We start from the raw sequence: 23213 nt of genomic DNA on the forward strand, positions 1-23213 counted from the left end.
GTTAGGCTGCTTCAGAAGACAGTTAAGAGTCAACCACATTTATTAATCATTGTAAGCAGGACAGTATCCCATTTTAAATTGGCAATGTACATGTAAAATCCTCTGAATTTAACCATATATGTTTGGATCAATTGTAGCTTTCTTTTATATATTAACTTATTTTCCCTACTGTGGTGTAAATCATAGAATCATAAAATAATACAATGCAGAAGGAAGTCCATCAGCCCATTGTGCTTGTGCTGGCATTTGATACAATTGTCCAATTAGTTCCACCCTTCTCCTTTCCATAGCTCTGTAATTTTTTTCCTTTCAAGCTGCCCAGGTACAGCTACTACACAGGCATCTAACTGGCAATGTGGAAAATTGCTGAAGTAAGTCCTCTACACAAAAAGTGGGACAAATCCAACCTGGCCAATTACTGCCCCATCAGTCTACTCTCCATCATCAGTAAAGTGATGGAAGGTGTCATCAACAGTGCTATCAAGCAGCACTTGCTTAGCAATAACCTGCTTGCTGATGCCCAGTTTGGGTTCCGCCAGGGCAATTCAGCTCCTGACCTCATTATAGCCTTGGTTCAAATGTGGACAAAAGAGCAGAACCCCAGAGGTGAGGTGAGAGTGACTGCCCTTGACATCAAGGCAGCATTTGACCGAGTGTGGCATCAAGGAGCCCTAGTAAAACTGGCGTCAGTGGGAATCGGGGGGAAAACTCTCCGCTGGTTGGAGTCATACCTAGCACAAAGGAAGATGATTGTGGTTGTTGGAGGTCAGTCATCTCAGTTCCAGGACAGCACTGCAGGAGTTCCTCAGGGTAGTGTCCTAGGCCCAACCATCTTCTGCTGCTTCATCAATGACCTGTCTTCCATCATAAAGTCAGAAGTGGGGATGTTCGCTGATGATTGCACAATGTTCATCAACATTCGTGACTCCTCAGACACTGAAGCAGTCTATGTCCAAATGCTGCAAGACCTGGATAATGTCCAGACTTGGGCTGATAAGTGGCAAGTACCATTCATGCCACACAAGTGCCAAGCAATGACCATCTCCAACAATAGAGAATCTAACCATCACCCCTTGACATTCAATGGCATTACCATCACTGAATCCCCCACTATCAACATCCTGGGGCGGGGGGTTACCATTGACCAGAAACTGAACTAGACCAGCCATATTGTCACAACTCAATGGGGATAGTGTGCTGTAGTATCAAGCTCCACTGCTCTCCCTGAGCCATGGCAATTGTGAAAAATTTAATCAGACCACCAAATTGCCCCAATTTAACCCAAATCTACCTAATTTGGGTTAAAATAATATGAGCACCAGGTTTGTAAACGTAACAAGTAAATAACTATTAAACAAATTGCCTGTAATCAGTGGTAAAAGCAAGAAATATGAACTGCTAATTTTTTAACTCTATAACTTAAACTCTACCCCTTCTTAAATCCCTATACACAAACACACACACACACACACACAAAACATGGATTTTAAGGGAGAGATAAAACAGCTCAATAGCACCAATCCGGAGTTTAGGATTAGATGGGTTGACTTTGATTGCTTTCTTCCAAATTGCTTGCAGGTTGTTGTGGCTGACACAAGGTGGTCTCCCAGCACTTGAAGTCTGTAGCTCTCTGGTTGAAACTTGTTTTTAGTCTCTACTGGTGATTTTTTCCTTTTTCCTTCTGACTGGGATTTCTCAAAGAAAGTATGATGCAGTGATGTGAGGAATAGCCAGCTAGCTAGGATGACTGGAGTCTTAGAAAACACAAGAGAGAGAGGTTTCAGGTCTTTCCTCTTTTCAGGCAAGGAGCTGATCCACTGCACTATCCTCACAAAAAGCTTGGCCACTTGGTCAGGAACCAATCAAAACGCCATCGCTGGGCAGTTCCCTCTTAAACGAGGTCTCCATTCTAGCACCATTCAGTCCAACCTGGCACACACTGTTCTAGGAGATAGCAACATTGTAGATTTTCTTCTTCCTGCTTTAGTGAACCTTTCTTTTAAACTGCAGCCATGGTAGTTTTTAAAGCCACAGTCCAATCTTAAAGCCACAGTCCAAGAAAAAATAAAAATATGTTCTTTACATGCCTCCACCCTTAAAAAGATGAAAAGCCATTTAAAAAATGTGATACGTAGACAACAAACATGAGGGTTACACTCATTCTTCCATCCTTCCCCCTTGTACAATCTTAAATATTAACAGATTTCAATACTTCACACTTGGGACAGCGCATCCACAGTCACATTATCCTTACTGGCAATGTGAACAGTCTTTACACTGAATGGTTGAAACAATAGACTCCCATCTAAACAGTCTCGCATTTCGAGTTTTAAACTTCTCAGTGAACGTCAACGGATTATGGTTAGTATAGGTTAGAGTTTCTTTGTTATCGTCCCCTTTTTTTCTGTTCTTTATCTCTGTTCTTTTGACCTTCTTTGCCCCTACTTCTATCCTTTTCCTTGCTTTTGGATTTTGTTCTTTTGTTTTTCTTGATCTTTACTCTTGCCATGTTCCGCATCTTTACTACTGGATTTAACCCAGTTTTCTTTGTGTTTTTGTTCCCTGCCTCTGCTTCTTGAGTTTGCATTCTTTTCCCTTTCTTTACTTCTAAATTTGTCCCTTTTCCCTCTATCTTTATCTTTACTCTGTTCTGTATCTCGGCTTCTAGATTTTGATTTGGCCCTTTTTTTCTCGCTCTCTGCTTTTACCTCATTCTCGACTTTTAGATTTTGATTTGGTCCGTTTTGCTCTCTTTGCTTTTACTCTGTTTACGATCTCTATTTCTGGATTTCACTTCTTTACCGTTACTCTGCTCTGAATCATGTGTGCTGGATTTTGACTTGACTTGTTTCTCCAACTCTTTTACATTTGTCTGCTCTCATGCTACTTTACATGCCTCTGTTTTTGTTTTGTGTAATGGCCCTATACAATCTATTAATACCTGACTAAATGGTTCTTCAAAAACTGGTATGGATATTAAAGGTGCTGGTTTGATTACATATTGAGGTTTACCTACTACCTGATATGGGTGACACATTCTACAAAATTACACTACGTCTTTATGAAGTCTTGGCCAGGTAAAATGCCTGTTTATCAATGCTTGGGTTTTTTGTATCCCTACATGTCCTGCCATGGGAATCTCTTGTGCTACTCACAATATCCCCTTACGATATTTGGGCGGTACCACTATCTGATAAACAACCGTCCATTCCTTATCCGCAGGTCTGTGAGGTTGTCTCCACATCCTTACCAGAACTCCATTTTTAAGGTAATAACATTATAATAGCACTCTGGAACTCCTTCAGCCTCAACTTCAGTGTGAGCTGACTGTGCTAATTTGTTTAACTCTGGATCTGCTTTCTGATCCTCAATTAAGGAAGACATACCAAACACTTCCTTTGAATTATCCTCATCCTTAAATAAAGTTTTGTCTACTCTAACATCTGCTCGTGCATTACGTTGACCTCTGGTGATGGACTTTGTTTAGCCATTGCTCTGGTCACCATGCACGATATTTGTGGAGCCCCCTCCTCCAGTGAGTTGTTTAATTGTCCACCACCATTCACAACTGGATGCGGGAGGACTGCAGAGCTTAGACCTGATCCTTTGGTTGTGGGATCTGTCATTTAGCTCTGTCTATCACATGCTGCTTTTGCTGTTTGGCATTAAAGTAGTTGTAGCTTCACCAGATTGACACCTTATTTTTAGGTGTGCCTGGTGTTGCACCATTGAACAGGGTTGATCCCTTGGCGTGGAGGGAATTGTGGAGTGGGAGATATGTCGGGCCATGAGGTTACAGATTGTGTTTTTGTACAATGCTGCTGCTAATGATCCACAGCGCCTCATGGATGCCAAGGTTTGAGTTGCTAGATGTGTTTGAAATCTATCACATTTCACGTGGTAGTGCCACACAACCTGATGGATGGTATCCTCAATGGGAGGATGGGACTTGGTCTCCACAAGGACTGTGTGGTAGTCATTCCTACCAGTACTGTCATGGACAGATGTATCTGTGACATGTAGATTGGTGAGAACAGTGCCAAGTAGGTTTTTCCCTCTTGTTGGTTCCCTCACCACCTACCCCAGACCCAGTCTAGCAGCTATGCCCTTTAGGACTCGGCCAGCTCAGTAGTGCTACTGAGCCACTCTTGGTGATTGGCACTGAAGTCTGCCACCAAAGTATATCCTTGCCCTTGCCATCCTCAGTGTTTCCTCCAAGTGGCATTCAACATGGAGGAGCACTGATTCTTCAGCTAAGGGGTGTTGGTGGGGGCTGGTAGGCGGTAATAAGCAGGATGTTTACTTGCCCATGTTTGATCTGATGCAGTGAGAGTTCGTGGAGTCCAGATCATTTATGATTTTGAACATCTTTATTAAATCTCTTCTTAACCTTCTCTACTTTCAGCTTTTCCATGTAAATAAGTCCTCCATCCCTGATAGCATTCTAATAAATCTCTTGTGACCCATTTTTAAGGTCTTTACATATTCCCTAAAGGATAGCATCCAGAATTGAACATGGCTCTCTAGCTGAGGACTAATCTCTGTTTTATAAAAGTTTAGTGTAACACTTTTGCTTTTATAATCTATGCTATTATTAATTAAAGGATCATACCTTTTTTTTTTAAGCAACATTCAAACTTGTCCTTCCAGCTTCCAAGATTTGTGTACCACCAAACACTTGCATCACCTTCAATGCAATAAGACGTCTCAAGGTGCTTCGCAGGAGCATTATAAAACAAAATATGATACCAAACTACATAAGGAGATATTAGAGCAGATGACCAAATGCTTGGTCAATGAAGAAGATTTTAAGGAACACCTTGAAGGAGGAAAATGAGGTAGAGGGGAATGGGGAGAAAATCCAGGATTTAAAGTCCAGGCATAGCTTCCAGTGGTGTAAGCAGGTAAAATCTGATGCTGAAAAGACCAGAATTAGAGGACCACAATTATCTCTGAGAATTGTGGGTCTGAACGAGGCATGGATAGATTTGAAAATAAGGGTGCGATTTTTAAAATTGTCTAAAAGGGCGACAATGTAGTTCAGCAAGCACAGGTGATCTATGAACAGAGCTTTGGATGAGTAGGCAAGGGGAACAGTGCTTTGGATGATGTCAAGCTTTCAGTTGGAAGAACATGGGAGCCTGGCTAGGAATGCATTGGAACGAGAGATAAGCTAAACATCCAAAAGTATTTTAGCAAGAGATAAATGAGATGGTGTTATCATTGAGTCCTTGCTGATGGCGCAGGTATGTGCCAAGAAGCTTCTCTCGGTCAAACATGATGTAGAGTTTGCGAATAATCTGGCTCAGCCTCAGTCAGTTGCCAGGGAGTGGGATGGAGTTGGTGGTGAGGTAGTGAAGTTTGTGGCAGACACCAAAGACAATGGCTTTGGCCTGCCCAATATTTAGTTGGAGGAAATTGCTGTTCTTGTGGTACTGGATGTTGGACAAGCAGTTTGACAATTTCAAGACTGTGAAGGGGTCTAGAGGTGGTGGTCAAGCAGAGCTGCATGTTGTCGGAGTACATGTGGAAACTGACGTTTTTGAATGATGTCACCAAGGAGCGGTATGCGGATTAGAAATAGGAGGCCAAGAAAACATTCTTGGGGACATGCAAGGTAATGTGCGGAAGCAGGATGTGAAGCTATTGCAAGTGATACTCTAGTTACGATAGGATTGGTAAGAATGGAACCACAAGAGTATAGTCCCACTTAGCTGTATGATAGGTGACAGATGTTGGAGGAGAATGATGTGATCAACTGTGCCACAGGCTGCAAACAGGTTCTAAAGGATGAGGTTTACCTTTGTCTAGTCACATAGGATGTCATTTGTGACTTTGATAAGAGTCGTTTCGGTATTGTGGCATGTTAGAAATCTGATTGAAGGAATTCAAACATGGTGTTCTGGGAAAAGTGAGCACAGATTTGGGAGGTGACAACTGTTCAAGGACTTGGGAGAGGAAAGAAAGGTTGATGATAGCGGTGGTAGTTTGCAAGGATGAAGGGATTAAGGGTTGCTTTATGAAGAGGGGGGTGATGAAAGGCAGATTTGGAAGAGAGGGGAGAGAGAATGTTAACTATATCACCTATCATGGGAGTTAGGAAGGGAAGTTGAGTGTTCAGCAGTTTAGTGGTAATAGGGTTGAGAGAGTAGGAGGCAGGTCTCATGAACAAGGTGAGTTTGACCAGGCCATCAGGGAAGATCAGAAAGAAACTAGAGAAAGATATAAGTTCATCCCCCAGGTCTCTCCCCCTGTACTCCTTTTAAAATTGTGATATTTAATTTATTTTATCTGTCCTCATTCTTCCAACCAGTTTTCCTTTTGGTGTTACCTTTAACATGGAGCTTATTTGTATCATCACTGCAGGAAAACTTAAAAAATTTTGTTTTACAAACACAAATTTAATAGAAATAGATGTGATAAATACATTTTTATTATTTCAGTTTGGGAAAGCTATTGAGCTAAACATAAGCCTAACGTAGGTTTGGCTGTCGTCTCTTTTCTCTTTTCTGTTTTCTGTGTTTGATGTATCATGTCAATGATTTGAATGCATAAGTTGTTTAATCTGCTGCAATGTGTTCTAATTTTAGCAAAATATTCTAGTGCAAAAGCAAAACACTGCAGATGTTAGAAAATTGATATTAAAACAGAAAATGCTGGAAATACCCTGCAGCTTAAGTACCACCTATGGAGAGAGAAACAGAGTTAGCATTGCAGGTTTAACCCCTTTCATCAGAACTGACAATTTACATTGGGCTGAATTGTTCTGATTTTACAGAGATGGGTTAGAAGTCGGGACCGGGAATAAGGTTGCAAAATAGTGCATCAGGTCAGTCACACAAAGCTTTCCCACCTCTGAGCGATCTTGCTGCAGGCAGGGCCACAGTGGCAGAGGCTACCCACCTGGCAGCAGCAGGTGATCAATTCGGACTCTACAGGAGCCATTCGGGGGAAAAGGTGATGGCATTTCCAGGAGCCACCCAACAGCAGACAAACACCCCCCCCCGCCCCCCCCAACTCTGCTAAGACTGGAGCCCACATTGCACTGGAGGCTGCCTCCCGGGAGGGCTATTGATGCCCCCTCTCACTCACCCCCACGTGGACCTGCTAGAATGCGATGGCCACGCCTGGCTGCAAGCCATCCTGAGAAGGCATTTCCCATCCATGATGATGGCCTGACAGCTGTATTTTCAATATTCCCCATATAAAAATATTCTAGTCTCGCAACATGACAACTGCAGTTGTGAGTGATGTTGATAGCAGTTCCTAAAATGTCAAATCTGGAAAATCCAAGTAATAAATTTGAACCTTTGCTCAAAATAACAAACTGGGCTTAATTCAATGAAAGCAACTGGGTGGTTCAGCTCCTCTTTATTACTCTAAGTATTAAAAATTCAGAGAAATTTGAATAGCTAAAATGACAGCTGAAAGCTATGATTTCGACGGTTGGTGTTCTCACCATTGGGCAGTTAACCGAGCCTTCAGTATTTTGAAAGATATACATATATGCATCTCTATTTAATGTAAAGTGTGATTATATATATAAACAAGTGGATGCAAGTGCCAATTGACAAACCTCAATTAAGTGAATCAGAGATTAGACGGGAATTTTTCTGTATCTGCAGCTTGGACTCCACAGAAGTACCTCATGTAGTGCTGATTAACTCTTTTTGTAGACAAGCTGGATTAATTCTAGCTAAGAGCAAGTTCAAAGATTTTAAAGCAAACATAGACAGATGATCAGACACAATGAGGAACATTATTGTACCAGTGCTGTTTGAACCACCTTCTATGAAAAGGAACTGCTGAGGGTTGACTGCTGCACATTGTAATGTTAAATTGATTTCCTAGAGTCTTGTCAGTTGTCTTAGATGGTCAGAAAGAAGTTGTAATTTTATCCTGAAAATGTTACTCATACTTACTCTGAAGATGCTGAGAGTTTATGGCATTACACATTGATCAAAATGGCCTTTTCTTATTCTATACTTATACAATATGTGTGTATTTACTTGTAACGTTTGGTTTAGATTGCAGCTGATGAACCACCACCAAAAGGATGCAGCAGTTTTGTAGCTGTCCATGGGGAACACACCTGTAGTACTGGGGAAATCAAGAAGCTCCTCAAAAGAGCAGCTAATAGGTAAACAACATATGCTCTTGCATGAAATTTTATCTTCCTCAGCTTCTCAATAAATTTCAATTTAGAGTAAGGTAAAATATATATCATTGAATTCATTTAGATGTGAAATTATCTCACTGATGGTAACTACAGAAACATTTTGTGCATTTTCCATCAGTTGGCACTGCCTCTGCTGCTTTCCTCCCTTTCCTTAGCCCACCAGGGCAAACTTGTTTAAAATTCCCCCCACCAGCCCTCAATTAGCATATTTTTCAAGTTTCCCTTCTATCTCACACCTCATGCACTCTGAGGTCATCTTGTCCACCTGCTGTCCTTCCATCCTATTCCCACTAAATTGTTCACCATCCAGTATCCTTTCCTGGTCCCCATGTAACTGATATTGTTAATAGTTTTATTTTTTGTGGTACTGTCCCGCTCTCCTTTTAGATCTGCCATCATCACCCCCCTCCTCAAAATCCAACCCATGGCCTCATCATTCTTGCAAACTACCATCTTGCCTCCAACCTCCCTTTGCTTTCCAGCAAACATTTTGTCGCCTCCCAAATCCATGCCCAGCTATCCTGGAACTGTATGTTTGAAATCCTCCAATCAAGTTTCAGCTGGCGCAGTACTGAAACAACTATTATCAAAGTCACAAATGACAGCTTGTGTGACTGACAAGGGTAAAGTTTTCCTCCTCATTCCTCTAGATCTCTTTGTAGCCTTTGACACTGTTGATCACACAATCCTCCTGCAGCTCTCCACTGTCATCCAGCTGTGTGGGACTGCTCTCTCCTGTTTCCATTCTTACTTATCATATAGCCAGGCTTGCAGTCGCTTCTCTTCTCACTTCTGTAGCATTATCTCTGGGAATGATGATCTATCATTGATCCCTAGCTATTTCTCATCTGCATGCCCCCTGCCACTTGGAGACATCATCCAAAACCATTAGTTTTCACTTGTACACTGACAACTCAACCTCAGCAGCTCCTCTGTTGACCCCCCCACTGTTGCTAAGAATGACACCTAGAGTTGGATAAGGAGAAATCCCCTCCAATTTAAATAGTGCGTAGACCAAAGCAATTGTCTCCTACAATCTCTGTACCCTAGCTACTGACTCCATCCTTTCCCTGAGGCTGAACCAGACTATTTGCAACCTTGGTGTCCTCTTTCACCCTGTGATGATCTGCTGATATCATATCCATGTGATCATTAAGAATGCCTATTTCCACCTGCACAACATCGCCCAACTCCACACCTGCCTCAATTTATCTGCTGCCAAAACCCTCATTCATGCTTTTATTACCTCTGTAACAGACTATTCTAACACAGACCTAGCTGGCTTCCCACATTCTACTCTATGTAAACTTCCTAAACTCTGCTGCTAATGTCTTTACTTGCGCCAAGTCCCATTAACCCAACATGTCTGTGTTCATTGACCTACATTGGTTCCTCGACAAGCAATGTCTCTTGTTTTAAAAAAAAATCATCCGTGCATTCAAATCCATCCATGACCTTGCACCTCTGTATTTCTGCCTTCTTCTCCAGCCGGATAATTTCACAATGTTTAAAATGTAAATCATTCAGCTTTTTAACTTTTGCAGTTGAACTTAGATGCTGCGCATTGCTTGCTTCACTAGCTAAAGTGTAATAAGTACAGATGGTAAGATTTTAGATTTAAAATGATTTCCTTAATTTTTCCAGTCTTTTGTAGTCCAGTCATTATAGTCAATGAATTGTAATGAAATTTAATACATTAACACATCAACCTCACTTACTCTCTCAAAAGCAATTCATGCTCACACACACTGCAAGACCTGGACAAATTCAGGCTGGGGTTTATAAGTTAAAGTGACATTTGCACCATTCGAATGCCATGCAATCACTGTCTCCAATAAGAGAGAATCTAACAAAAGCCCATTTACATTCAACACCAAATCTCCCACAATCAATATCCTGTGGAACACCAATGCTAAAACTTAACTGGATCAGTCATATAAATACATTGGGTACAAGAGCTAGTCAGAGGCTGAGAATTCTGTGGAAGCAACTCATTTTCTGACTCCCCAAAGCCTGTCCACTATCTCCACGGCACAAGTCAGGAGTCTGATGGAATACTCTCCACTTGCCTGGATAAGTGTAGCTCCAACAACACTCAAGAAGCTCAACACCATCCAAGACAAAACAGCCTGCTTGATCAGAACCCCATCCACCACCTTGAATATTCCACCAGCGGCGCATAGGCACTATGTGTGGGCCCAATATAAGATGCATTGATGTGGCAAAATTCCTTCGACAGCATTTCCCAAATTAGAGACCTCTACCTTGAAGAACAAGGAAATCAGAAGTGTTGGGGGTGGGGGGGATGTTTGATGGTAGGTTTACACATGCACACATGCTGGTGAATGTAAACGGCACTATCCCCGGGATCAAACGTTCCTTGTCTGTGTGTAGCTGAGGCTACTGAGGCTCAGGAAAGCTGGCCATCCCTATTTTAATTCATAATGTTAAATAACAATGAGCCTCGCCTCACAGCCTCATTATAGATTATAAAATCTCCTTGGAGCAAGTTGATCGACTGTCTCACTTCTTCCCAACCCCCACCAGCTGTCCTGTTGAAACTTGTGGATGACTGTTCAGAATAAATTGTTAAAATTTGTATGTAGTGATTCATTTCTATTCATTTTCTACAACTTCTTAAATTACCAGATGTACTCATTTTAAAATGTCAATAATTTGTGAACTGGTAAATTAAAATTTAGGGTGTGATTTTCCGGTCCTGCTGAAAGTTAGTGGACTTTTGGCTGGCTCTCCAAATTTTCCATTCCCGCTTGTGATGAGTCCCGCCGTAGGCGGAGCCGGAAAATCCCAGTCTTAGATCCTTGGGTATTTTGTTCCCAAAGTTATTTCCATTTACACAACGTTTCATTGCTTTGAATGGCACTGTTAGATCATTAACAATATAGTAAGTTTGGGGGTGGAGCACAGAAATACAGTGAGGCTAAAAAGGTTAATTTATGAGGTAGGTTGCATAAACTTAGATCATATTCCTTTGAATATAGAAGATTGAGGGTTGACCTAATTGAGGTCCCTTCAAATAATGCAAAGATGAACAGGATAAATAAAGGGAACTGTTTCTCCTGGTCTTTGGTGAGACCACACTTGGTGTGCTGTGTAGTTTTGGTTTCCTTAACTAAGGAAGGATATACTTGCCGTAGCAGGGATGCAGTGAAGGTTAACTGGATTGATGTTTGGGCTGAGCGGATTGGCTTATGAGGAGAGATTGAATATAAAGTACCTATATTCTCTGCAGTTTAGAAGAATGAGAGGTGATGTAATTGAAATGTATAAAATCCTTGGACAGCTTGATGTCTCTCGCTGGAGAGACTAAAATTAGCGGCATCATCGCAAGATGATAGGTTGACCATTTAGGACATGAGCTGATGGAAATTTCTTCACTCAGAGCATAGTGAATCTTTAGAATTCTCTGCCCCAGTGGGCTGTGAATGCTCAGTCATTGCATATATTCAAGACTGTGATCAATAGATTTTTTGGACGCTTAGCCCCATGGGCAGAGTTTTCGGGCGGGTCCGACCCAATCTCCGGCTGGTGAGGAGACGATCCCTGCCGGAGAAGCGGGCCCCGCCGCCATTTTACGTGGGCGGGCCAATTAAGGCCTGCCCAGCGTGACGTTCAGCAGGAAGCGCTGCGCTTCCTGCACGGGCGGGGTGGGGGGCGTTGGATTCCCCAAAAGCGAGACTGCTGCCTCAGGGAGAGCGCTTACACTTTTAAAAAGATTAAAAATAGAAAATAAAATCCCTAAAATGTGACAATGTCACATGAGGTGGGACATGTTCATAAATTACAGTAGAACTTTATTAAACTTTTTAGAACCCTGCATGAAACCTCATCCCGCAGGTGGATGAGGTTTCATGTTTTTTCTATTCCCCGCCGGGGCTCCTGGCCTGCTCGCCAATCTTAAGGTTGGATGGGCAGGTCCTTTGATTGTTTTAATGATCCTGTCAATGGCCTCAATTGGCCATTGACAGGTCAGCGGGCGCATAGCTGATCTTGCTGTGCCCCCACCTTCCTGAATATTTAAATGGGGCGGGATGATGTCGGGGGTTCCCCCCACGTCATCCCGTGTCAATTTACGCATCGGCGAGCGGGCCCCTCCCCTGCTCACCGATGGCAAAATTCTGCCCCATCGATCCCTTAAGTCAGAAAACTGGAGTAGAGATAGAAGACCAGCAATGATCTTATTGAACGGTATAACAGACCCTCCCAGCCATATGGCCTCCTCCTGCATCTGTTTCTTTTGCTGTTATGGTTAGGGAGTCCAGAACAAAGGGGTAATCTTAAAGTTAGAACCAGGCCACTCTGGAGTGAAATTGCATAATGCTTTTTCAAAAAAAGGATCCTGCAAAGATGGAACACACTCACCCAAAGGTCTGTGAGTGTTGAATCAATTGAAATTTTCAATAATGATATTAAGGTGATTTTTGTTTGGTAGGGTATTACATGCTTTAATAAACAAATATATGATTATGACAATCTCCACCAGTAAATCAATATGGTATGCAGCCTTGCTTTAAAATGTCAATAGTTTGGAAGTTGGAAAATGACAATCAAATGGTTTGCATGTAAAGATGTCCAGATAAACAACCATCAACGTGATGAAATTAATAGTTTAGCAAAAAGTGGAAGTTATGTTCTGACTGTTTGAACTTTCTCCACCAAAGCTGGTATGGATCAGCTGCAACCTAATTGAATAGCGGAAAGTGCTTCAGGAGCTAAATGGCCTTCTCCTGTTGCTAGATTCCTATCAATTTGTTGGGTTCTGAGTTGTCCACAACAGTAAGTAAAGTAGGAAAATGTCAAAAATGTGAAAGCAAAATACTGCAGATGCTGGAAATCTGAAATAGAAACAGAAAATGCTGGAAATATTCAGCAGATTCAGGTTGATGACTTTTCATTTTTCACTAACTCTGTTTCTCTCCACATATGCTTGCTGACCAGCTGAGTATTTCCAGCATTTTTTGTTTTTATGTCGAGTCTACTTTGGCAAGAAGGGAGGAAGTTCAAACAGTCAGAAAATAACTTATACTTTCTGTTAAACCATTAATTTCATCATGTTGATGGTTGTTTATCTGGACATCTTTACATGCAAACCACTTGTCATTTTCCAACTGCCAAACTATTGACATTTTAAAGCCAGGGTGCATGAGAGATTGTCATAATCATACATTTGTTTACTAAAGCATGTAAAATAAAATCAACTTAACCACTTTCGTTATACTGCACCAGCGAAAATTGTTAAAGCAATTGAATTGTGAATTTTTTTGAAACGTTGGATAGAACTTAGAATTTCAACCCGATGTCTGTTTACAGGCCAAAGCCATACTTGTTTAAAGGGGACCATACATTTCCAGCAAAGAATACTGAAGCTCCAGTTGTCATTTTGTACACTGAAATTGGTACAAAAGAATTTTCTAAATTCCACAAGATTCTGTCTCAGAAAGCTGGCAAAGGGGAAGTTATTTATGTTCTGCGACATTATGTGCAGGTATGTGCTAAAAGTTTGGTTTGCATGATTGTTGTAAATATAAAGTAATTTTGTCCTATTTATCATCACTCTGCTATAGTTTCAAAGGTAGCATTTCTATTATTTTTCACCCTCCTTAAGACTATACCAGTTTAAACATTCTACTGCAGATGTCCAAGAAGCTCACTCTTTTCTGTTGTATATGCAACACCTGATGCTATATTGAGCCATACATAGCAGGAAGTTTATAGGGTCAGTCTCTGGTCTTGCAAATTTAGCTGATCTTGGTCAGGCTCATGCTCCTGATTTATATCCAGTGACTTTGCTGGAAACTGTGTGTGTCAGATCAGAACAGGATGGTGTTTGGTCACCTAGTTTCAGTTGAATTCACAATAACATAGGCTTACAGTACAGAAACCAGCCCAATTCAGTATTTTTTTGGAGGACTGTGGGGCTGGAGGGTAGTCAGGAGATGGGGAGGGTAGTCGGGGTTGGGGGGCAGTTGAGGGCTGGGGGGGGCTGGTCGGGTGTAGTCAGGAGGATTGGGGGTTAGTTGAGGTTGGAAGGGTAGTCGGGGGGTGGGTGGGCGTGTAGTTGGGGGTGGGGAGAGTAGCCAAGGGGTTGAGGGAAGTCGGGGAGTCCAGTGGGGGGAGGTCAGCACTATAGTTACCCAGGAGTTAGAAGTAGTTTTAATTCTTCTAACTTTTCCTGAGTAACTATTCTTCCAAGAGAGCCGGAATCATCTGAAGTCTCCAATTTAATTGGAGTATCGGATGGTTCCTGGTGCAGGAAACTAGCCCATTGAAAGTTTCAACTTCCCAGGCAATCACTGTGCAGTCCTTGTGTGGGGACTTCTGGGGGGTCCAACCTCTGGAGATTGGAAGTTCTGGGCCAATAACTTTAGTGTTAAAGCTACTGATGTATCCTGGATGGTGAATCACAGAGTGATAATTGTATTTATATGTACAAATATACAGAAAAACACTAGCCCCTTTTATGTACTTGATAGATTCCAGAAAATGGAGATTTTTCTTTTAGATACTTCAGTGGCCTAATGTGGTATATGAATATCACAGTATCTTTACAGTGCAGTAGGAGGCCATTCGGCCCATCAAGTCTGAACTGGCCCTCTGAAAGAGCATTCCACCTAGTCCCGCTCCCCTGCCTTATCCCTGTAACCTTGCACATTCTCACTTTTCAGATAGCGATCCAATTCCCTTTTGAATACCTCGATCAAACCTGCCTCCAGCTTGTTCCAGGCTTCAACTACCCTCTGGGTGAAAAATTTTTTCCTCGCATCACATTTACTCCTTTTGCCAATTAGTTTGAATTTGTGCCCTCTAGCTCTTGATCTCTCTTGAGTGGGAACAGTTTCTCAATATTTACCCTGCCCATACCCCTAAGGATCTTGAATACCTCCATCAAGTCCCCTCTCAGCCTTCTTTTCTCCAAGAAAAACAGTCCAATCTCTCCAATCTATCCTCTTAGCTACAGATCTTCATTCCAGGAATCATTCTTGTGAATCTCCTCTGTACTGTCTCCAAGGCCTTCACATCCTTCCTCAAGTATGGTGCCCAGAACTGGACGCAGTACTCCAGATGAGGCCTAACTAATGTCTTATACAAGTCCAATGTGACCTCCTTACTCTTGAACTCAATGCCCCTATTAATAAAGCCTAAGATACTATACGCTTTATAAACTGTCTCAACTTGCCTTGCCATCTTCAATGACCTATGTACGTATACAGCGAGGTCCATCTGCTCCTGCACCTCCTTTAGAGGCTTTCTCTTTATTTTATACTGTCTCGCCATATCTTTCCTGCTAAAACAAGTCACCTCACACTTCTCTGCGTTGAACTTCATCTGTCACTTGTCTGCCCAATCCACCAATGTGTCTATGTCCTTTTGAAGTTCAAAACTATTCCCTCCACAGCTGATAGCATTTCCAATCTTCGTATCATGTGCAAATTTTGAAATCATGCCCTGCACACCACAGTCTAAGTTATTAATATCTATCAGGAAGAGCAAGGATCCCAACACTGACTCTTGATGAACTCCACTACAAATCTTCCTCCAATCTGAACAACAACCATTTATTAGTACTCTGTTTCCTGTCATTCAGCCAAATTCTTATCAAAGTGCTTACTTTCCCTTTTATTCCAGGACCTAGAATTTTGCTCACAAGTCTGTTGTGTGGCACTGTATCAAATGCTTTTTGAAAATCCATATACGCCACATCAACAACGTTTCCTTTATCAACCTTCTCTGTTACCTCCTCAAAAAGCTCCAGCAAGTTAGCTAAACATGATTTTCCCTTGATGATTTCATTCTGGCTTTCCTTAATTATCCTGCACTTGTCTAAGTGATTATTGATTTTATCCCGTACTATAGTTTCCAGAAGTTTCCCTATCACTGAGGTCAAACTGACTGGCCTGTAGTTGCTGGCTTTATCCTTGCACCCGTTTTTGAACAAGGGTGTAACATGCAGTTCTCCAGTCCTCTGGCACCTCCCCTGTGTCTAAGACTGGAAGATTATCACTACTGCCTCTGAAATTTCCACTTTCTCTTCCCTCAGTACTCTTAGATGCATCTCATTCGGTCCTGGTACCTTATCTATTTTAAGTAAAGATAGCCTTTCCAACACCTCCTTCCTCTCAATTGTAAGTTCTTCTAGTGTAGCAGTTACCTCCCCTCTCACCTCGGCCTGGGTAGCAAATTCTTCCTTTGTAAAGACAGATGCAAAATACTCATTCAACACCTCCATTTCTCCAGCTTGCAAGTCCCTTTTTTGTTCCTAATCGGCCCTATTCTTTCTTTTACCACCCTTTTATTATTTACATGATTATAGAAGACCTTGGGATTCCCTTTTATGTTCACTGTCAGCCTCTTTTCAAGCTCTTTCCTTGCTTTTCTTATTAGTTTTTTCACTTCCCCTCTGGTCCTCCTATACTCAGCCTGATTCTCCATTGTGTTTTTTACCTGACATCTGCCATACGCACACTTCTTCCTTTTCGTCTTTACCTCTATCTCTCTCATCATTCAGGGCACTCTGGATTTATTTGCCCTACCTTTCCCCTTCAAGGGAGTATACGTTGACATTGCCTACAATACTTTTTCTTTGAAGGTGGGCCATTGCTCAGCCACTGTCTTTTCTGCCAACATTTGATTCCAATTCACTCGTCTCATTTGCATTCTCATCCCATTGAAGTTGGCTTTCCCCCAATTTAATTATCCCTGCTCTGGATTGTTCTCTGTCCTTTTCCATGATTAACCTAAACCTTATGATACCATGGTCACTATTCCCTAGAGGCTGTCCCAATGACATTTGATCCACTTGGGCCAACTTATTCCCCAGAACCAGATCCAAAGGTGCATGCCTCTCATTGGGTTGGAAACATACTGCTACAGAAAATTATCTTCAACACATTCCAGGAACTCTCCCCCCTCTTGTCCTTTTGCACTATTCCTATCCCATTCTATATTTGGACAATTGAATTATGATTGCTCTATAACTCTTGCACATTCCTGTAATTTCTTTGCAGATTTGTTTCTCCACATCCCTTCCACTAGTTGGTGGTCTGTATACTACACAATCAATGTTATTGCACCTTTCCCATTCATTACCTCTAGCCAGAGATTCTGTCCTTAACCCCAGTGGAACATCCTCTCTCTCCAGTACTGTAATGCCATCTTTCACCAATATTGTCACTCCCCACCACCCCCTTTTCTTCCTTTCCTGTTTCTGTTAAATACCTTGTACCCAGGAATATTTAACATCCTGCCCTTCTTTGAGCCAGGTCTCTGTTATAGCAATAATATCACAATTCAATTTGTCAACCTGTGCTTGCAGTTCACCAATCTTATTAGTGACACTCCATGCTTTCACGTACATGCACAGTAGCCCTGATTTAGGCTCTTATACTTCCCTGCTTATTCTGACCCCATCTAATAACTTACTGTTGCCTACTCTAATTCTATCAAACTCTCCAAGTGTTCTATCTACCTTGATGCAACTCTCTGATATGTCCTCATTATCAGTTGATACTTCACTACTTCTCACTGTTAGTTTTTCTCCTCTGCACTCTGAATTTCCCCCAGGTTCCCATTCCCCTGTCAATCTAGTTTAAACCCTCTCCAACAGCACAAGCAAACCTCCATCCGAGGACATTAGTCTCAGTCCTGTTAAGGTGTAGCCCATCCTTCTTGTACACGTCCCACCTGCCCCAGACCGATCCCAATGCCTCAGAAATTTAAAGCCCTCCCTCCTACTCCATTTCACCAGCCATGTGTTGAACAGCTCAATCTTGCTATTCTTATACTAGCATGCGCACTGGGAGTAATCCTGAGATTACTGCTCTTGAGGTCCTACTTTTTAATTCCCTCCCTAGCTCCCTAAAATCTGCTTTTAGGACCTCATCCCTTTTCCTACCTATGTTATTGACCTCTGGCTGTTCACCATCCTCCAAAAGAATGTCCTGCAACCGCTCTGTGACATCTTGGACCCTGGCACCAGGGAAGCAACATACCATCCTAGAGTCACGTCTACAGCCACAGAAATGCCTGCCTGTTCTCCATACTATGGAATCCCATACTACTATAGCACTGCCACTATTCCTCCTCCCTTCCTGTGCAGCTGAACACCTGTGATGCCATGAACTTGGCTATTGCTACAGTTCTCTGAGGAACCATCTGGCTCACCGCTATCCAAAATGGAAAAGTGGTTAGAGTGCGAGGTAGCCTCAGGGGATTCCTGCACTACCTACCTGTTTCTTTTAGGTACTCTGGTGGTCACCCACTCCATCTCTGCCCGTGTACCTCTTACCTGTGGTGTGACCACCTCTCTAAACGTACTATCAACATAATTCTCAGCCTTGTGGATACACCACAGTGACTCAAGCTCCACAACTTGGACCCCATGTTTCTGCAGCTGGTGACACTTCTGCAGATGTAGCCATCGAGGGCACTTTGTGCCTGCAGGACTTCCCAAATCCTGCAAGATGCACATTCCACGTGGCCGAGCTGCACTGGCATACCTCATACTTTATATAAAACGTTTGCTACAGTATTTACTAATTACTAAAATGTGGGTCACAGGTAGGGCTGCTCACAGTGGGTGCTGCAGGTCTCAGGCAGGGCTGCTCACAGTGGGTGCTGTGGGTCACAGGCAGGGCTGCTCACAGTGGGTGCTGCAGGTCTCAGGCAGGGCTGCTCACAGTGAGTGCTGTGGGTCACAGGCAGGGCTGCTCACAGTGGGTGCTGTGGGTCACAGGCAGGGCAGCTCACAGTGGGTGCTGTGGGTCACAGGCAGGGCTGCTCACAGTGGGTGCTGTGGGTCACAGGCAGGGCTGCTCACAGTGGGTGCTGTGGGTCACAGGCAGGGCTGCTCACAGTGGATGCTGCAGGTCTCAGGCAGGGCTGGTCACAGTGGGTGCTGTGAGCCTTGGACAGGGCTGCTCACAGTGGGTGCTGTGGGTCTCAGACAGGGCTGCTCACAGTGGGTGCTGCAGGTCTCAGGCAGGGCTGGTCACAGTGGGTGCTGTGGGCCTTGGACAGGGCTGCTCACAGTGGGTGCTGTGGGTCTCAGGCAGGGCTGCTCACAGTGGGTGCTGCAGGTCTCAGGCAGGGCTGGTCACAGTGGGTGCTGTGGGCCTTGGACAGGGCTGGTCACAGTGGGTGCTGTGGGTCACAGGCAGGGCTGGTCACAGTGGGTGCTGTGGGTCACAGGCAGGACTGCTCACAGTGGGTGCTGTGGGTCACAGGCAGGGCTGCTCACAGTGGGTGCTGTGGGTCACAGGCAGGGCTGCTCACAGTGGGTGCTGTGGGTCACAGGCAGGGCTGCTCACAGTGGGTGCTGTGGGTCACAGGCAGGGCTGCTCACAGTGGGTGCTGTGGGTCACAGGCAGGGCTGCTCACAGTGGGTGCTGTGGGTCACAGGCAGGGCTGCTCACAGTGGGTGCTGTGGGGCCTCAGACAGGGCTGCTCACAGTGGGTGCTGTGGGTCTCAGGCAGGGCTGCTCACAGTGGGCGCTGTAGGTCTCAGGCTGCTCACAGTGGGTGCTGTGGGTCTCAGGCAGGGAAGGTTTACGGGGGGGAAAGATGGCTGGCAGAGGGATGATTGTGGGTGGGTGAGCTGGAGCCCAACATAAAAGGGGTGCTGACTTGGTAGGGCGGGGTGTGTGGGCTTTGTATGGCATGAGAGAGAGCGGGTGTACGCAGACTCAACATTCGGGAAAAGGGGGTGGTTAGTGTAGCACAAGGGGGAAGGCTTCACAGAGACTCATGATGGGGGGTGGTGGAATACAGTGGCGTGGTCAGTCCTGAAGGAAACAGGGGACTGGGTGGCAGTCAGTCATGGTCGTGGGACTAAGGCCAAAAGGTTGGGTTGAGAGATTTAGGGCAGTCCTGGTGCTTTATGGACCACACTGTCGGGTTAAGAGATTAAATGCAGTGTGGTGCTTTATGGACGATACTGTCGGGTTAAGAGATTAAAGGCAGTCGTGGTGCACTGTGGACCAGACTGTCGGGTTAAGAAATTAAAGGCAGTCTGGGGCATCGTGGACCACACACTCAGGTTAAGAGATTAAAGGCCATCCTGGAACTTTGTACACCATGCTACAGGGCTGTGCATGGCATGCATGTCCCAGTACTGGTCCAGGGAAGAGAAAGGCCTGTGTGCTCAATGGGTGTGATGTACAGCTTGGTGTGTAGGGAGTGGTCAGTGCCTCACAGACGGTGGTCCTGGGGCTGGCTGGCTGGCTCGATATTGGGCTGCAGATGAAATGGTCATGGTCAGGGGGGGCATCAACAGCCTGTATATGGGAAAACGTAATAAAGTGAGGGGTTATCAAAGCACTCGTGGTGGGGAGGGATCCGTGCACACAGCCTCAAGATGGGGAGGGGTGAGGTCCCACATGGGGACATCAACAGTAATGGGTTCAGGCAGGCAAGGGTTACTGGGGGAGGCTGGAGAATTTACAGAGGGAGATCTACCAGCACGTCATGGGGTTCCAGGATGATCAGAGGGATATGAATGGTGACAGTGGGAGGGTCGAAGTTGGTGTGGAAGCAGAAGTGCAGCACCACCATCTTCAGATCCCAAATCAGTAATGCAGTTTAAAAATGAGACTTGGAAATGATCTCCACAGGAGGGGCCTGAGGCAGTGTGGTCAGGACTGGACTCCAGGGACTTTTCAAAGGGCACCCTGATACTTAAAAGATTCTCCAACATGGAGATGAAGGCTCAGCTGACAGAGCTCATGAACACTTTTTTGAGATTTATAGTTGGAACCACTAACTAATGGTGTGCTTTTACACGAGACTGCAATAGTCATTGGGGTCATATTAGAGGTGGTATCATTGAGCATTTAAACCTCAGAGAAATGTGAGAAGGGAAGAGGCATCCAGCCATTAAGGGAGCACAGCTGCTGAATATCTGCAAGATGCTCTTCGAAACCTTGTAAAGTGCATTGTCCAATTTACATGGGTCACGGGCCACTAGACATCCAGTCATTCCAAAAGTGCAAGGCGGGGACAAACTCTAATTCTAATCAGGCAGGGTATGAGTGCCTTTACTGAGGGTCTACTTTGCATGGCTGCGCTTAAGCCTGTTCCATTTTCCATGGGATTGAGATGTCACATTGTTGGGGTGGCTTCTTAGGCACTTATGATCTGTGAGGGAGCGCCTCAGCTACACGGCTGGAGCAGGGAAAGGCAGGTAGCACAAGCTTAGCACAGGGGCTTTCCAGTGTTCCAGAGTTGGAGTTCTGCAATAGTTGGTCAAGCCACATTCATCTCTTAAACCTATCTGTCCACTGGAAGAAGGGGGGTTTTAGAATGGAGACTGTGTTCAATGCTGCCTCCTTGATGGCAGTGCTCAGTGTAAGGAGGAGAAGAAGGGCCCGGCGCCATCTAGCACAGCTTAGAGATGCATGGTCCGGGGAGCCCCAGCAAGAACCAGAGACCCATCCCACGGAGATGACAGGCACGACCAAGCGTATACCAAAGTATTTGGAGATGAACGAGAGATAGTGCCATGCACATCTATGTTTGTCAAGGGATGTGGTGGCTCATATCTGACACATTTTGTGGCTCATATCTGACACACCTGATGCCACCTGGGAGACCATCCCCTGCCAGAGTCCCTGACAGTCACCGCTGCACTCAAATTTTTTTGCAAACGACTCATTCCAGGGATCCATAGGAGACCTATGCGACATCTCTCAGTTGTCCACACACAATTGCATCAAGGAGGTGATGGACGCCCTCTACAGTATGGCTCGGCATTATAGAATGTTCACAATGGATGAAGCTAACCAGGCTAGATCTAACCAAGCTAGATTTTTGAGATTTGTGGTGAACTCAGGCTTCCCTAGAGTGCAATCGATTGCACACATGTGGCTTTCAGAACTGCATGGCAGCAGCCCCTGATCTTCATTAACAGGAAAGGGCACCACTCCATCAACATTCAGCTGGTTACAATCATCAGAAACAGATCATGCACTTTTGTGCCAGATATCCTTGGAGTTCTTATGACTCCTACACCCTAAGTCACTCCCAGGTGCCACAGATATTCGAAGGGCTGCAGTGCTTACAGGTTTGTTTGTTGGGTGACAAGTTGGACCCGATGAAGAGATGGCTCATTACACCTGTGCATTGTCCTCAAAGTGTCTCAGGAGCGATACAACATGGTGCACTCTGTGACAAGATTCATCACTGAGCAAACCATTGGCATCCTGAAGATGCGCTCCCAATGCTTGGACCGCTCACGTGGGGCTCTGTGGTACTCTCCAGAGAGAGTGTGCTGCATCATCGTGGTCTGTTGTGCTTTGCACAACCTGGTGCTTCAAAGGGGAGATCACTTGTCACAGGAAGATATGGAGGAGGTTGAGAACTCCTAGGACAATGAAGACCTGGAAGGGCAGGGACCTGAAGAGGGCGATGATGTGAGGATGTCCTTGCGCCGGCACAATGCGGAAGGTGTGCCCATGACACACACAGAGTTACAAGGTTCCAGGAGGAGCAAGGTCCGGGCAAGGGTCCACGAGCACATTTCTCCTGTCTGTTAGTGCCATGCCAGTGATTGGAAAGGCCTTTACAAACAGTGACATCACAAAGGTCAGCATTTGGCCTTGGACCTGTAACCCTCAAGGATCAAGAGGCCCAAATTCTTGGAAAGGTCAGCAGCCAAAGCCACTGTGGGAAGTGAAGGGCAACCCACCAACGCAAACCCTGCGTCCACTGCACATTGTGCAGTCGTTGCCTTCTGAAGGAGACACTTTGTGCAGCCACAGAGATTCGCACATGGTTGTTGAGACCAGAATTGGTGCAGGTCATGTGCTTTCACACTGACAATGAAGACAGCTTAGCGTTGACGAAACAAAATAACTTTTAACCCTCCAAGACATAAGAACATGTATAAATAATATTGCAAGACTTAAAGGTTCAAAACTCAATGTGCAGTCACTTTCAGGATGGAGCTTGAGACATCTCCCTGACTTTACACAAGACTAACATGACTCTGCTAAATGTCACATGAATCTGAGGCTCACAA

At 44.3% G+C, this 23213-nt stretch overlaps 1 protein-coding gene across 2 annotated transcripts in view; it reads left to right on the plus strand.

The window, feature by feature from the left end:
- The window catches only part of uggt2 (UDP-glucose glycoprotein glucosyltransferase 2), a 400098-nt gene that overhangs the window by 54622 nt on the left and 322263 nt on the right, over positions 1-23213 (plus strand). For both annotated transcript variants that reach the window (XM_078545909.1, XM_078545910.1), the window contains exons 5-6: positions 8028-8140; positions 13511-13685. In XM_078545909.1, coding sequence (XP_078402035.1) covers positions 8028-8140; positions 13511-13685 — 288 coding nt within the window. The remainder of the gene's footprint in view (positions 1-8027; positions 8141-13510; positions 13686-23213) is intronic.

Source organism: Cetorhinus maximus, chromosome 7 (assembly GCF_964194155.1).
Source record: "Cetorhinus maximus chromosome 7, sCetMax3.hap1.1, whole genome shotgun sequence".
Lineage (NCBI taxonomy): Eukaryota > Metazoa > Chordata > Chondrichthyes > Lamniformes > Cetorhinidae > Cetorhinus > Cetorhinus maximus.